The 16,445-nt window shown below is 50.1% G+C and overlaps 1 protein-coding gene across 1 annotated transcript; it reads left to right on the top strand.

The window, feature by feature from the left end:
- Nucleotides 1–600: 600 nt before the first annotated feature.
- Nucleotides 601–16,434, top strand: RNJ42_03677 (uncharacterized protein; the record flags this gene model as incomplete). Its single annotated transcript, XM_071053841.1, has 1 exon — nt 601–16,434. The coding sequence occupies one exon, from the start codon at nt 601–603 to the stop codon at nt 16,432–16,434; it is 15,834 nt and encodes a 5,277-aa protein (XP_070910253.1).
- Between the last annotated feature and the right edge of the window lie 11 nt (nt 16,435–16,445).

Below are 16,445 nucleotides of genomic sequence, written 5' to 3'. Positions count from 1 at the left end.
CTTATTTGTTTTCTTGATGTGAATTACTAAAACGATTTGTTCTTTAAAGAAACAAATAAAATGAATGTTTTATCCCGAGATAAAAGAATCACTAAGGAAAACATAAAAAAGGAGTTAAATCTTTTTTTTTTTCATGTAATGCCTGCAGATTGGGGGGTACATTGAGTGGGACATGCACAAGAAAGACTTTATTTCTTCCCCATTGTAAAAGATTGGAAAGTATACTTATCTAATAAAGTGGGACACACGCATTTCGCATAAAGTAAAAAATATAAAAATTAAAAGATAAATAAATATGAAATGCTAGCATTTTATCTTGATTTCTCTTATATAAAGAACAGAAGAAGAATTTTACTTAAGAAAAAAATAAAAACAAAAAACTCTATCTATATCTCTCATCAAAAGAAAGTATACGTTCTTTTAAGCAACAAACAAAAACAAGACTAAGCAACAAACAAAAACAAGCAAACAATACTTTTATTATCAATAACAAGCAAAAAGAGAATCTTATTGAATAAAGCCTTAAATTAAGAAAAGAAGAAGAAAAAAACAATTTTTTTTTTTATTATTTTCTTTAATAACTCAAAAAGGCTTATTATAATGAAAAGGTTCTTAATATATATATTCTTTCTCACCCTGGTACTGGGTCAAACTATTTCAAGTGATGAGACGTTAACTGGTGATCAGAGTTTTACCGGATTAAACGTTAATAGTGGTATCACACTGGGGATAAATGGTGCTCAAGTATCGGTGGACAATGGTTTGGATGTTGAAGGTACCTTAGATTTTGAGGTTCCTTCAAGTAACACTGTCACTACTCCTTACTTTAACGTTACCTCAGGGTCTCTCACGGTAGGTACCAATGGTAATTTGAAAATTGTAAATAGTGGTACCGTTGTGCCTTCCTACAAGTTCAACGTCGATAATTTCATTAACAAAGGTACTATTACATTAAGTTCTGTGGCTCAGTATTTTAATAGTCAAATAAGTTTATCAGTTACGGCTTCAGGATCTTTCGTAAATGAGGGCACAATGACTCTTGATCATTTGCAATACTTTTCGTGGGGAAGCACCACATTTGTTAACAATAATCTTTTAAAACTCTCCAGTGGTACTCAGATTGCCATAGCAAGCAACAATTTCCAAGGTACAGGTACCATCGCGTTATCAGGTCAAGGGTTTCTGTGGTTCGACAACCCTGGTGTCTACAGTGTTGGTGACCAAACAATCGAATTTAACGATGGTGTGATATTTTTCAACAGTGAAAACGGTAATAAAGAAGTTAACCTCACCCTTCAAAATTTTGGTTCTAACAATGCCTTTTTAGGGTTCACTACTGCTATCGGCAGTGTCGATTACGACGATGTAGCTGGTATACTAATTGTAAAATCTGGGGGCAATACCTACAACTTAAACATCGGGACCAACTTTGACGCAGGTGCCTTCGCGCTCGGAGGGTCTTCTTTAATAGTATCTCCGGTGGACAATCTTCCCAAAACAGGATATTTACTTTATTACACAGGAACTACTATCCCACCATTGGCAAAGCCTTATACTACGTACGTAACCGACAAAGGCATTGAGCACGAGATCGTAGTGTCGTACATTTCGACAAAGGATGACCAAAAACATCCTATCACTTTGACCACAACTAGTACTGTGGTCCCACCACTCCCAAATATTTCCACCAGTATTGTAAGCGAAGATGGTGTTATTGAATATCTCGTGTACTCCTATTTCACCACCACCAATGATCAAGGTGGTGAATATACGACATCAACTACTGTGACGTATAGTCCTCCAGGAGTGACTACGATCGACACAGATAGTGACCATGAGCACTTCCACACAGTTGTGTCGTACTTCGTTACAGTCGACAGTGCTGGGGAGATCGTGACTGGCAGCACAGTTGTGAATGCGTCCACGTCGTACGATCCAGCCCCTTCAGCCACGACAGTGAAGATTGACCGTGGTGACGGAGTGACGGAATACGAGGTGATCAGCTACTGGCTCACGAGCAGTGACAATGGGGAAGTGTACACAGCCAGCAACAGCAGCGTGTACAGTCCTCCAGCCGTGACGACGATTGACACGGAGAGCGAGCACGAGCACTTCCACACAGTTGTGTCGTACTTCGTTACAGTCGACAGTGCTGGGGAGATCGTGACTGGCAGCACAGTTGTGAATGCGTCCACGTCGTACGACCCAGCCCCTTCAGCCACGACAGTGAAGATTGACCGTGGTGACGGAGTGACGGAATACGAGGTGATCAGCTACTGGCTCACGAGCAGTGACAATGGGGAAGTGTACACAGCCAGCAACAGCAGCGTGTACAGTCCTCCAGCCGTGACGACGATTGATACGGAGAGCGAGCACGAGCACTTCCACACAGTTGTGTCGTACTTCGTTACAGTCGACAGTGCTGGGGAGATCGTGACTGGCAGCACAGTTGTGAATGCGTCCACGTCGTACGATCCAGCCCCTTCAGCCACGACAGTGAAGATTGACCGTGGTGACGGAGTGACGGAATACGAGGTGATCAGCTACTGGCTCACGAGCAGTGACAATGGGGAAGTGTACACAGCCAGCAACAGCAGCGTGTACAGTCCTCCAGCCGTGACGACGATTGACACGGAGAGCGAGCACGAGCACTTCCACACAGTTGTGTCGTACTTCGTTACAGTCGACAGTGCTGGGGAGATCGTGACTGGCAGCACAGTTGTGAATGCGTCCACGTCGTACGATCCAGCCCCTTCAGCCACGACAGTGAAGATTGACCGTGGTGACGGAGTGACGGAATACGAGGTGATCAGCTACTGGCTCACAAGCAGTGACAATGGGGAAGTGTACACAGCCAGCAACAGCAGCGTGTACAGTCCTCCAGCCGTGACGACGATTGACACGGAGAGCGAGCACGAGCACTTCCACACAGTTGTGTCGTACTACGTCACGGTAGACAGTGCTGGGGAGATCGTGACTGGCAGCACGGTTGTGACTGCGTCCACGTCGTACGATCCAGCCCCTTCAGCCACGACAGTGAAGATTGACCGTGGTGACGGAGTGACGGAATACGAGGTGATCAGCTACTGGCTCACAAGCAGTGACAATGGGGAAGTGTACACAGCCAGCAACAGCAGCGTGTACAGTCCTCCAGCCGTGACGACGATTGACACGGAGAGCGAGCACGAGCACTTCCACACAGTTGTGTCGTACTTCGTTACAGTCGACAGTGCTGGGGAGATCGTGACTGGCAGCACAGTTGTGAATGCGTCCACGTCGTACGATCCAGCCCCTTCAGCCACGACAGTGAAGATTGATCTTGGGAACAACGTGACTGAGTATGAAGTGATTAGTTATTGGACATCTTCTGATAACAATGGAAAGTATTTTACTACTAGCAACAGCATAGTGTATAGCCCACCTAAAGGTATTACTAGTGCAACTACAAAATCAAATGCTTATATCGAAACCGATTATATCTCATACTTTATTACAACTAATAGTGAGGGAGAAATCATTACTGGAAGTTCAATTAGAAGCAGCAGATATACTATCAGTCAAAGCACCAGTAGCAGCGCTGTACAGTATACCAATCCTGTAAAATTCAGCAATGTTTGTTCGTTTTCATCAGCACTAACTGCTCAACGTACTTCAAACGGATTTAAAGTTACAACTGCTAGACTTGGTTTTTTTGTTCCATCGAATTCTTACAAAGAGTTATTGAACTACCCTGGTTCTTTCAACTTTCTAACTCAAACGGCTTTTACTACAACTCCCGCCTTTCGTATCAGTGGTCTTCTCGGCAACATTTTCGGTTTGACTGTTATACCTGCTAACCTTGTTGTAGAGTTTGCAGGTTATTTCGTTCCTACTGTTTCGGGTAATTACACTTTTGGTTTAACAGGTTCTGATGATGCAGCTATTATCTACTTTGCCAATGGTGCAACATTTAGTTGTGGTAATATTGACAACTGGCCAGCTCCATCAGAGTCTCAAATAACCGTTACAGACGCGGTTTACCCGAATAGGACCCTATACCTATTAAAAGATGTCGTTTATCCTATCAGAATTTCGTTCTACAACAGCGGTGGCGATGGTATTTTGAATGCCTGGTTCATTGATCCATCTGGTACAAAGCACACCGATTGGAAAGGATATGTCTGGCAATACCCTAGCTGTCCCACTTGTACTTACTCACCTCTTACTTCTTCAAACTTATACATTTCAACATGGGTGCAAAGCACGAAGTTAATTTCAACTTCGACAAGTACTTTTACCGGACTAGATGGCAATGCCTATCCAATTTACTATTATATCTATGATGTTCCTACTGTTACACCGTCATTAAGTATACCTCCTGTTATAACCACCACTTTGACTTATGACGACCACCTGGTGCAGGAGGTTATTTCTTACTATAGTACAACCGGTAGCGATGGTAGTCCAGTGACATCTTCTACAACAATTCCACAGCAGACCTACTTAATTATACCTCACGCTTACACTACAACAATTAATAAGGGAAAATGGATCGAGGAAGATTTAGTATCCTTTTATGCTACTATTGATTCCAACGGTCATAATGTTACAGGTTCAACGACAAGTACAATAACTTACATTATTGATCTACCCTCGGTTACTACACTGAATATCACGGAACCTTATAAGATAATCGAGGAGCAGATTTCGTACTACAGCACTACTGATAAGGATGGAAATCCAGATATTGGTTCCACATCCTCGACTATTACTGTGATACACTCAGGGGCTCCTAGTGCTAGCACTAATAAAGTAGATCTGGGAAATGAAATAACCGAATATATTGTAGTCAGCTATAGGACTACTGAAGATGAAAACGAGTTCTACACTGCTAATGAAACAAGAACTTATAGCCCTCCACCGGTGACAACTATTACAAACGACAATGGATACGAGCATGTAGAGAAGGTTGTCTCTTTTTTCATCACGGCAAATGATGCCGGTGAGATAATTACTGATAGCAAAATTATTTTAGCCAACACTTCATATGACTCAGCTCCACCGCCAACAACTTTGACGCTTGACTTAGGAAACGGTGTGACTGAATTCGAAGTGGTTAGTTACTGGATCACCACTGATGATAAGGGTGCTGCCTACACAACCAACAACCGTAGCTTGTACAGTCCTCCTGCTGTCATAACTACTGCCACAACGAACTATGATGAATCCTATATTGAAACAGATGTGGTATCATATTTCATAACAACAGATGAAAAAGGAAATATCATTACAGGGAGCTCAGTAATTGAAGGTAATAAATATAATATAACACAAAATAAAACCAGCGACTACACAACCGTTGTGACCAAGCCAGACGGCAGCGTCGAGACAGACTCTGTGCACTTCGTGAACACTACTGACAGCGAGGGCAAGCCAACAGTTGTTCCAGTGACCTCCAAGATCGAAGGTGCAGGCGAACAGACCAGCGACTACACTACAGTTGTGACCAAGCCAGACGGCAGCGTCGAGACAGACTCTGTGCACTTCGTGAACACTACTGACAGCGAGGGCAAGCCAACAGTTGTTCCAGTGACCTCCAAGATCGAAGGTGCAGGCGAACAGACCAGCGACTACACTACAGTTGTGACCAAGCCAGACGGCAGCGTCGAGACAGACTCTGTGCACTTCGTGAACACTACTGACAGCGAGGGCAAGCCAACAGTTGTTCCAGTGACCTCCAAGATCGAAGGTGCAGGCGAACAGACCAGCGACTACACTACAGTTGTGACCAAGCCAGACGGCAGCGTCGAGACAGACTCTGTGCACTTCGTGAACACTACTGACAGCGAGGGCAAGCCAACAGTTGTTCCAGTGACCTCCAAGATCGAAGGTGCAGGCGAACAGACCAGCGACTACACTACAGTTGTGACCAAGCCAGACGGCAGCGTCGAGACAGACTCTGTGCACTTCGTGAACACTACTGACAGCGAGGGCAAGCCAACAGTTGTTCCAGTGACCTCCAAGATCGAAGGTGCAGGCGAACAGACCAGCGACTACACTACAGTTGTGACCAAGCCAGACGGCAGCGTCGAGACAGACTCTGTGCACTTCGTGAACACTACTGACAGCGAGGGCAAGCCAACAGTTGTTCCAGTGACCTCCAAGATCGAAGGTGCAGGCGAACAGACCAGCGACTACACTACAGTTGTGACCAAGCCAGACGGCAGCGTCGAGACAGACTCTGTGCACTTCGTGAACACTACTGACAGCGAGGGCAAGCCAACAGTTGTTCCAGTGACCTCCAAGATCGAAGGTGCAGGCGAACAGACCAGCGACTACACTACAGTTGTGACCAAGCCAGACGGCAGCGTCGAGACAGACTCTGTGCACTTCGTGAACACTACTGACAGCGAGGGCAAGCCAACAGTTGTTCCAGTGACCTCCAAGATCGAAGGTGCAGGCGAACAGACCAGCGACTACACTACAGTTGTGACCAAGCCAGACGGCAGCGTCGAGACAGACTCTGTGCACTTCGTGAACACTACTGACAGCGAGGGCAAGCCAACAGTTGTTCCAGTGACCTCCAAGATCGAAGGTGCAGGCGAACAGACCAGCGACTACACTACAGTTGTGACCAAGCCAGACGGCAGCGTCGAGACAGACTCTGTGCACTTCGTGAACACTACTGACAGCGAGGGCAAGCCAACAGTTGTTCCAGTGACCTCCAAGATCGAAGGTGCAGGCGAACAGACCAGCGACTACACTACAGTTGTGACCAAGCCAGACGGCAGCGTCGAGACAGACTCTGTGCACTTCGTGAACACTACTGACAGCGAGGGCAAGCCAACAGTTGTTCCAGTGACCTCCAAGATCGAAGGTGCAGGCGAACAGACCAGCGACTACACTACAGTTGTGACCAAGCCAGACGGCAGCGTCGAGACAGACTCTGTGCACTTCGTGAACACTACTGACAGCGAGGGCAAGCCAACAGTTGTTCCAGTGACCTCCAAGATCGAAGGTGCAGGCGAACAGACCAGCGACTACACTACATTTGTGACCAAGCCAGACGGCAGCGTCGAGACAGACTCTGTGCACTTCGTGAACACTACTGACAGCGAGGGCAAGCCAACAGTTGTTCCAGTGACCTCCAAGATCGAAGGTGCAGGCGAACAGACCAGCGACTACACTACAGTTGTGACCAAGCCAGACGGCAGCGTCGAGACAGACTCTGTGCACTTCGTGAACACTACTGACAGCGAGGGCAAGCCAACAGTTGTTCCAGTGACCTCCAAGATCGAAGGTGCAGGCGAACAGACCAGCGACTACACTACAGTTGTGACCAAGCCAGACGGCAGCGTCGAGACAGACTCTGTGCACTTCGTGAACACTACTGACAGCGAGGGCAAGCCAACAGTTGTTCCAGTGACCTCCAAGATCGAAGGTGCAGGCGAACAGACCAGCGACTACACTACAGTTGTGACCAAGCCAGACGGCAGCGTCGAGACAGACTCTGTGCACTTCGTGAACACTACTGACAGCGAGGGCAAGCCAACAGTTGTTCCAGTGACCTCCAAGATCGAAGGTGCAGGCGAACAGACCAGCGACTACACTACAGTTGTGACCAAGCCAGACGGCAGCGTCGAGACAGACTCTGTGCACTTCGTGAACACTACTGACAGCGAGGGCAAGCCAACAGTTGTTCCAGTGACCTCCAAGATCGAAGGTGCAGGCGAACAGACCAGCGACTACACTACAGTTGTGACCAAGCCAGACGGCAGCGTCGAGACAGACTCTGTGCACTTCGTGAACACTACTGACAGCGAGGGCAAGCCAACAGTTGTTCCAGTGACCTCCAAGATCGAAGGTGCAGGCGAACAGACCAGCGACTACACTACAGTTGTGACCAAGCCAGACGGCAGCGTCGAGACAGACTCTGTGCACTTCGTGAACACTACTGACAGCGAGGGCAAGCCAACAGTTGTTCCAGTGACCTCCAAGATCGAAGGTGCAGGCGAACAGACCAGCGACTACACTACAGTTGTGACCAAGCCAGACGGCAGCGTCGAGACAGACTCTGTGCACTTCGTGAACACTACTGACAGCGAGGGCAAGCCAACAGTTGTTCCAGTGACCTCCAAGATCGAAGGTGCAGGCGAACAGACCAGCGACTACACTACAGTTGTGACCAAGCCAGACGGCAGCGTCGAGACAGACTCTGTGCACTTCGTGAACACTACTGACAGCGAGGGCAAGCCAACAGTTGTTCCAGTGACCTCCAAGATCGAAGGTGCAGGCGAACAGACCAGCGACTACACTACAGTTGTGACCAAGCCAGACGGCAGCGTCGAGACAGACTCTGTGCACTTCGTGAACACTACTGACAGCGAGGGCAAGCCAACAGTTGTTCCAGTGACCTCCAAGATCGAAGGTGCAGGCGAACAGACCAGCGACTACACTACAGTTGTGACCAAGCCAGACGGCAGCGTCGAGACAGACTCTGTGCACTTCGTGAACACTACTGACAGCGAGGGCAAGCCAACAGTTGTTCCAGTGACCTCCAAGATCGAAGGTGCAGGCGAACAGACCAGCGACTACACTACAGTTGTGACCAAGCCAGACGGCAGCGTCGAGACAGACTCTGTGCACTTCGTGAACACTACTGACAGCGAGGGCAAGCCAACAGTTGTTCCAGTGACCTCCAAGATCGAAGGTGCAGGCGAACAGACCAGCGACTACACTACAGTTGTGACCAAGCCAGACGGCAGCGTCGAGACAGACTCTGTGCACTTCGTGAACACTACTGACAGCGAGGGCAAGCCAACAGTTGTTCCAGTGACCTCCAAGATCGAAGGTGCAGGCGAACAGACCAGCGACTACACTACAGTTGTGACCAAGCCAGACGGCAGCGTCGAGACAGACTCTGTGCACTTCGTGAACACTACTGACAGCGAGGGCAAGCCAACAGTTGTTCCAGTGACCTCCAAGATCGAAGGTGCAGGCGAACAGACCAGCGACTACACTACAGTTGTGACCAAGCCAGACGGCAGCGTCGAGACAGACTCTGTGCACTTCGTGAACACTACTGACAGCGAGGGCAAGCCAACAGTTGTTCCAGTGACCTCCAAGATCGAAGGTGCAGGCGAACAGACCAGCGACTACACTACAGTTGTGACCAAGCCAGACGGCAGCGTCGAGACAGACTCTGTGCACTTCGTGAACACTACTGACAGCGAGGGCAAGCCAACAGTTGTTCCAGTGACCTCCAAGATCGAAGGTGCAGGCGAACAGACCAGCGACTACACTACATTTGTGACCAAGCCAGACGGCAGCGTCGAGACAGACTCTGTGCACTTCGTGAACACTACTGACAGCGAGGGCAAGCCAACAGTTGTTCCAGTGACCTCCAAGATCGAAGGTGCAGGCGAACAGACCAGCGACTACACTACAGTTGTGACCAAGCCAGACGGCAGCGTCGAGACAGACTCTGTGCACTTCGTGAACACTACTGACAGCGAGGGCAAGCCAACAGTTGTTCCAGTGACCTCCAAGATCGAAGGTGCAGGCGAACAGACCAGCGACTACACTACAGTTGTGACCAAGCCAGACGGCAGCGTCGAGACAGACTCTGTGCACTTCGTGAACACTACTGACAGCGAGGGCAAGCCAACAGTTGTTCCAGTGACCTCCAAGATCGAAGGTGCAGGCGAACAGACCAGCGACTACACTACAGTTGTGACCAAGCCAGACGGCAGCGTCGAGACAGACTCTGTGCACTTCGTGAACACTACTGACAGCGAGGGCAAGCCAACAGTTGTTCCAGTGACCTCCAAGATCGAAGGTGCAGGCGAACAGACCAGCGACTACACTACAGTTGTGACCAAGCCAGACGGCAGCGTCGAGACAGACTCTGTGCACTTCGTGAACACTACTGACAGCGAGGGCAAGCCAACAGTTGTTCCAGTGACCTCCAAGATCGAAGGTGCAGGCGAACAGACCAGCGACTACACTACAGTTGTGACCAAGCCAGACGGCAGCGTCGAGACAGACTCTGTGCACTTCGTGAACACTACTGACAGCGAGGGCAAGCCAACAGTTGTTCCAGTGACCTCCAAGATCGAAGGTGCAGGCGAACAGACCAGCGACTACACTACAGTTGTGACCAAGCCAGACGGCAGCGTCGAGACAGACTCTGTGCACTTCGTGAACACTACTGACAGCGAGGGCAAGCCAACAGTTGTTCCAGTGACCTCCAAGATCGAAGGTGCAGGCGAACAGACCAGCGACTACACTACAGTTGTGACCAAGCCAGACGGCAGCGTCGAGACAGACTCTGTGCACTTCGTGAACACTACTGACAGCGAGGGCAAGCCAACAGTTGTTCCAGTGACCTCCAAGATCGAAGGTGCAGGCGAACAGACCAGCGACTACACTACAGTTGTGACCAAGCCAGACGGCAGCGTCGAGACAGACTCTGTGCACTTCGTGAACACTACTGACAGCGAGGGCAAGCCAACAGTTGTTCCAGTGACCTCCAAGATCGAAGGTGCAGGCGAACAGACCAGCGACTACACTACATTTGTGACCAAGCCAGACGGCAGCGTCGAGACAGACTCTGTGCACTTCGTGAACACTACTGACAGCGAGGGCAAGCCAACAGTTGTTCCAGTGACCTCCAAGATCGAAGGTGCAGGCGAACAGACCAGCGACTACACTACAGTTGTGACCAAGCCAGACGGCAGCGTCGAGACAGACTCTGTGCACTTCGTGAACACTACTGACAGCGAGGGCAAGCCAACAGTTGTTCCAGTGACCTCCAAGATCGAAGGTGCAGGCGAACAGACCAGCGACTACACTACAGTTGTGACCAAGCCAGACGGCAGCGTCGAGACAGACTCTGTGCACTTCGTGAACACTACTGACAGCGAGGGCAAGCCAACAGTTGTTCCAGTGACCTCCAAGATCGAAGGTGCAGGCGAACAGACCAGCGACTACACTACAGTTGTGACCAAGCCAGACGGCAGCGTCGAGACAGACTCTGTGCACTTCGTGAACACTACTGACAGCGAGGGCAAGCCAACAGTTGTTCCAGTGACCTCCAAGATCGAAGGTGCAGGCGAACAGACCAGCGACTACACTACAGTTGTGACCAAGCCAGACGGCAGCGTCGAGACAGACTCTGTGCACTTCGTGAACACTACTGACAGCGAGGGCAAGCCAACAGTTGTTCCAGTGACCTCCAAGATCGAAGGTGCAGGCGAACAGACCAGCGACTACACTACAGTTGTGACCAAGCCAGACGGCAGCGTCGAGACAGACTCTGTGCACTTCGTGAACACTACTGACAGCGAGGGCAAGCCAACAGTTGTTCCAGTGACCTCCAAGATCGAAGGTGCAGGCGAACAGACCAGCGACTACACTACAGTTGTGACCAAGCCAGACGGCAGCGTCGAGACAGACTCTGTGCACTTCGTGAACACTACTGACAGCGAGGGCAAGCCAACAGTTGTTCCAGTGACCTCCAAGATCGAAGGTGCAGGCGAACAGACCAGCGACTACACTACAGTTGTGACCAAGCCAGACGGCAGCGTCGAGACAGACTCTGTGCACTTCGTGAACACTACTGACAGCGAGGGCAAGCCAACAGTTGTTCCAGTGACCTCCAAGATCGAAGGTGCAGGCGAACAGACCAGCGACTACACTACAGTTGTGACCAAGCCAGACGGCAGCGTCGAGACAGACTCTGTGCACTTCGTGAACACTACTGACAGCGAGGGCAAGCCAACAGTTGTTCCAGTGACCTCCAAGATCGAAGGTGCAGGCGAACAGACCAGCGACTACACTACAGTTGTGACCAAGCCAGACGGCAGCGTCGAGACAGACTCTGTGCACTTCGTGAACACTACTGACAGCGAGGGCAAGCCAACAGTTGTTCCAGTGACCTCCAAGATCGAAGGTGCAGGCGAACAGACCAGCGACTACACTACAGTTGTGACCAAGCCAGACGGCAGCGTCGAGACAGACTCTGTGCACTTCGTGAACACTACTGACAGCGAGGGCAAGCCAACAGTTGTTCCAGTGACCTCCAAGATCGAAGGTGCAGGCGAACAGACCAGCGACTACACTACAGTTGTGACCAAGCCAGACGGCAGCGTCGAGACAGACTCTGTGCACTTCGTGAACACTACTGACAGCGAGGGCAAGCCAACAGTTGTTCCAGTGACCTCCAAGATCGAAGGTGCAGGCGAACAGACCAGCGACTACACTACAGTTGTGACCAAGCCAGACGGCAGCGTCGAGACAGACTCTGTGCACTTCGTGAACACTACTGACAGCGAGGGCAAGCCAACAGTTGTTCCAGTGACCTCCAAGATCGAAGGTGCAGGCGAACAGACCAGCGACTACACTACAGTTGTGACCAAGCCAGACGGCAGCGTCGAGACAGACTCTGTGCACTTCGTGAACACTACTGACAGCGAGGGCAAGCCAACAGTTGTTCCAGTGACCTCCAAGATCGAAGGTGCAGGCGAACAGACCAGCGACTACACTACAGTTGTGACCAAGCCAGACGGCAGCGTCGAGACAGACTCTGTGCACTTCGTGAACACTACTGACAGCGAGGGCAAGCCAACAGTTGTTCCAGTGACCTCCAAGATCGAAGGTGCAGGCGAACAGACCAGCGACTACACTACAGTTGTGACCAAGCCAGACGGCAGCGTCGAGACAGACTCTGTGCACTTCGTGAACACTACTGACAGCGAGGGCAAGCCAACAGTTGTTCCAGTGACCTCCAAGATCGAAGGTGCAGGCGAACAGACCAGCGACTACACTACAGTTGTGACCAAGCCAGACGGCAGCGTCGAGACAGACTCTGTGCACTTCGTGAACACTACTGACAGCGAGGGCAAGCCAACAGTTGTTCCAGTGACCTCCAAGATCGAAGGTGCAGGCGAACAGACCAGCGACTACACTACAGTTGTGACCAAGCCAGACGGCAGCGTCGAGACAGACTCTGTGCACTTCGTGAACACTACTGACAGCGAGGGCAAGCCAACAGTTGTTCCAGTGACCTCCAAGATCGAAGGTGCAGGCGAACAGACCAGCGACTACACTACAGTTGTGACCAAGCCAGACGGCAGCGTCGAGACAGACTCTGTGCACTTCGTGAACACTACTGACAGCGAGGGCAAGCCTACCATTATCCCAATTACTTCCATAATTTCTACATCTCCTCATGTCTTAAGCAAATCTACTACAACTACAATAGTAGACTTAGGTAATAACGTTACTGAATATGTTGTGATCAGCTATTGGATAAGCATGGACGATAATGGTGTATTCACTACTGACAGCAACAGTGTCGTATACAGTCCTCCACCTGTGACTACCACGGACACGACCAACTACGAGGAGGAATACTATGAGACAGATGTGATTTCGTACTTCATCACCACTGATGAACGGGGTGATATCATCACGTCTAGTGCAGTGGCAAAGTACAGAGTTATGATAGATGCTAATGCAGTTTACCTATCGTCTCAAATTACTCCAAGTAGTTCATCCAAGGCATCAGATATTCCATCTAGCGTTATCAGTTCCAACACTGCAGGGGCTTACAACAGCGACTACACTACAGTTGTGACCAAGCCAGACGGCAGCGTCGAGACAGACTCTGTGCACTTCGTGAACACTACTGACAGCGAGGGCAAGCCAACAGTTGTTCCAGTGACCTCCAAGATCGAAGGTGCAGGCGAACAGACCAGCGACTACACTACAGTTGTGACCAAGCCAGACGGCAGCGTCGAGACAGACTCTGTGCACTTCGTGAACACTAATGACAGCGAGGGCAAGCCAACAGTTGTTCCAGTGACCTCCAAGATCGAAGGTGCAGGCGAACAGACCAGCGACTACACTACATTTGTGACCAAGCCAGACGGCAGCGTCGAGACAGACTCTGTGCACTTCGTGAACACTACTGACAGCGAGGGCAAGCCAACAGTTGTTCCAGTGACCTCCAAGATCGAAGGTGCAGGCGAACAGACCAGCGACTACACTACAGTTGTGACCAAGCCAGACGGCAGCGTCGAGACAGACTCTGTGCACTTCGTGAACACTACTGACAGCGAGGGCAAGCCAACAGTTGTTCCAGTGACCTCCAAGATCGAAGGTGCAGGCGAACAGACCAGCGACTACACTACAGTTGTGACCAAGCCAGACGGCAGCGTCGAGACAGACTCTGTGCACTTCGTGAACACTACTGACAGCGAGGGCAAGCCAACAGTTGTTCCAGTGACCTCCAAGATCGAAGGTGCAGGCGAACAGACCAGCGACTACACTACAGTTGTGACCAAGCCAGACGGCAGCGTCGAGACAGACTCTGTGCACTTCGTGAACACTACTGACAGCGAGGGCAAGCCAACAGTTGTTCCAGTGACCTCCAAGATCGAAGGTGCAGGCGAACAGACCAGCGACTACACTACAGTTGTGACCAAGCCAGACGGCAGCGTCGAGACAGACTCTGTGCACTTCGTGAACACTACTGACAGCGAGGGCAAGCCAACAGTTGTTCCAGTGACCTCCAAGATCGAAGGTGCAGGCGAACAGACCAGCGACTACACTACAGTTGTGACCAAGCCAGACGGCAGCGTCGAGACAGACTCTGTGCACTTCGTGAACACTACTGACAGCGAGGGCAAGCCAACAGTTGTTCCAGTGACCTCCAAGATCGAAGGTGCAGGCGAACAGACCAGCGACTACACTACAGTTGTGACCAAGCCAGACGGCAGCGTCGAGACAGACTCTGTGCACTTCGTGAACACTAATGACAGCGAGGGCAAGCCAACAGTTGTTCCAGTGACCTCCAAGATCGAAGGTGCAGGCGAACAGACCAGCGACTACACTACATTTGTGACCAAGCCAGACGGCAGCGTCGAGACAGACTCTGTGCACTTCGTGAACACTACTGACAGCGAGGGCAAGCCAACAGTTGTTCCAGTGACCTCCAAGATCGAAGGTGCAGGCGAACAGACCAGCGACTACACTACAGTTGTGACCAAGCCAGACGGCAGCGTCGAGACAGACTCTGTGCACTTCGTGAACACTACTGACAGCGAGGGCAAGCCAACAGTTGTTCCAGTGACCTCCAAGATCGAAGGTGCAGGCGAACAGACCAGCGACTACACTACAGTTGTGACCAAGCCAGACGGCAGCGTCGAGACAGACTCTGTGCACTTCGTGAACACTACTGACAGCGAGGGCAAGCCAACAGTTGTTCCAGTGACCTCCAAGATCGAAGGTGCAGGCGAACAGACCAGCGACTACACTACAGTTGTGACCAAGCCAGACGGCAGCGTCGAGACAGACTCTGTGCACTTCGTGAACACTACTGACAGCGAGGGCAAGCCAACAGTTGTTCCAGTGACCTCCAAGATCGAAGGTGCAGGCGAACAGACCAGCGACTACACTACAGTTGTGACCAAGCCAGACGGCAGCGTCGAGACAGACTCTGTGCACTTCGTGAACACTACTGACAGCGAGGGCAAGCCAACAGTTGTTCCAGTGACCTCCAAGATCGAAGGTGCAGGCGAACAGACCAGCGACTACACTACAGTTGTGACCAAGCCAGACGGCAGCGTCGAGACAGACTCTGTGCACTTCGTGAACACTACTGACAGCGAGGGCAAGCCAACAGTTGTTCCAGTGACCTCCAAGATCACAACTTCAAACTCTGGTGGGCACTCTGGTGCGGACTACACTACTGATATCACAAACCCAGACGGTAGTGTTGAAACTGCTGCTGTGAACCACATGACCAGCACTGACTCCAACGGCCAACCATCTACTATTGTTACTACATCTATGATAGGATCTGGCTCTGGTGGAAACGTTGGTGGAAACACTGCTGGAAACACTGATGCAGGATCCGGTGCAGACTCCGGTGCAGACTACACAACAGTTGTTACAAACCCAGGTGGCAGTGTTGCTGCTGTGAACCATATGACCAGCACTCACACCAATGGCCAACAAAATACGATTTGGAGCACCTTTAAGATAGAAGGAAACACTGATTCAAGCTCTGGTGAAAATATTGCTGCAGGTTACACTCCTTCGATAAAACCAACTGGTTCTTTTACTTCCCTATCTCAAGGCAGATCAAGCGTGTATACAAAGGAACTAGAAGATTCTGGTAATGAATTTCAAAGTAGCTCAAAGAGTACTATGTCAACAAGTATTGTTTCTGTGCCAGTTAATTCAGTTATATCTTCAACCAGAAATGAAGTTTCTCAGAACAAGACAACCACTGCTTCTATTCAAGCTAATCAATCAAAGCCAAGTCTAAGTAATTCATCTTCATCACAAATCAACAATCATTCGATATCACAAGATTATAAAGGTTCTGCCACCAAGACAACATTAAACTGGGTTACATTTTGTATAATAGGATTATTCCTAATTTGATTGATCTATTG

This window comes from Nakaseomyces bracarensis (assembly GCF_045282275.1).
Source record: "Nakaseomyces bracarensis strain CBM3 chromosome Unknown Scaff12_0, whole genome shotgun sequence".
Taxonomy (NCBI): Eukaryota; Fungi; Ascomycota; class Saccharomycetes; order Saccharomycetales; family Saccharomycetaceae; genus Nakaseomyces; species Nakaseomyces bracarensis.
Note: the sequence above shows the minus strand (reverse complement) of the source record. Positions and strands in the feature narration are given on the sequence as shown.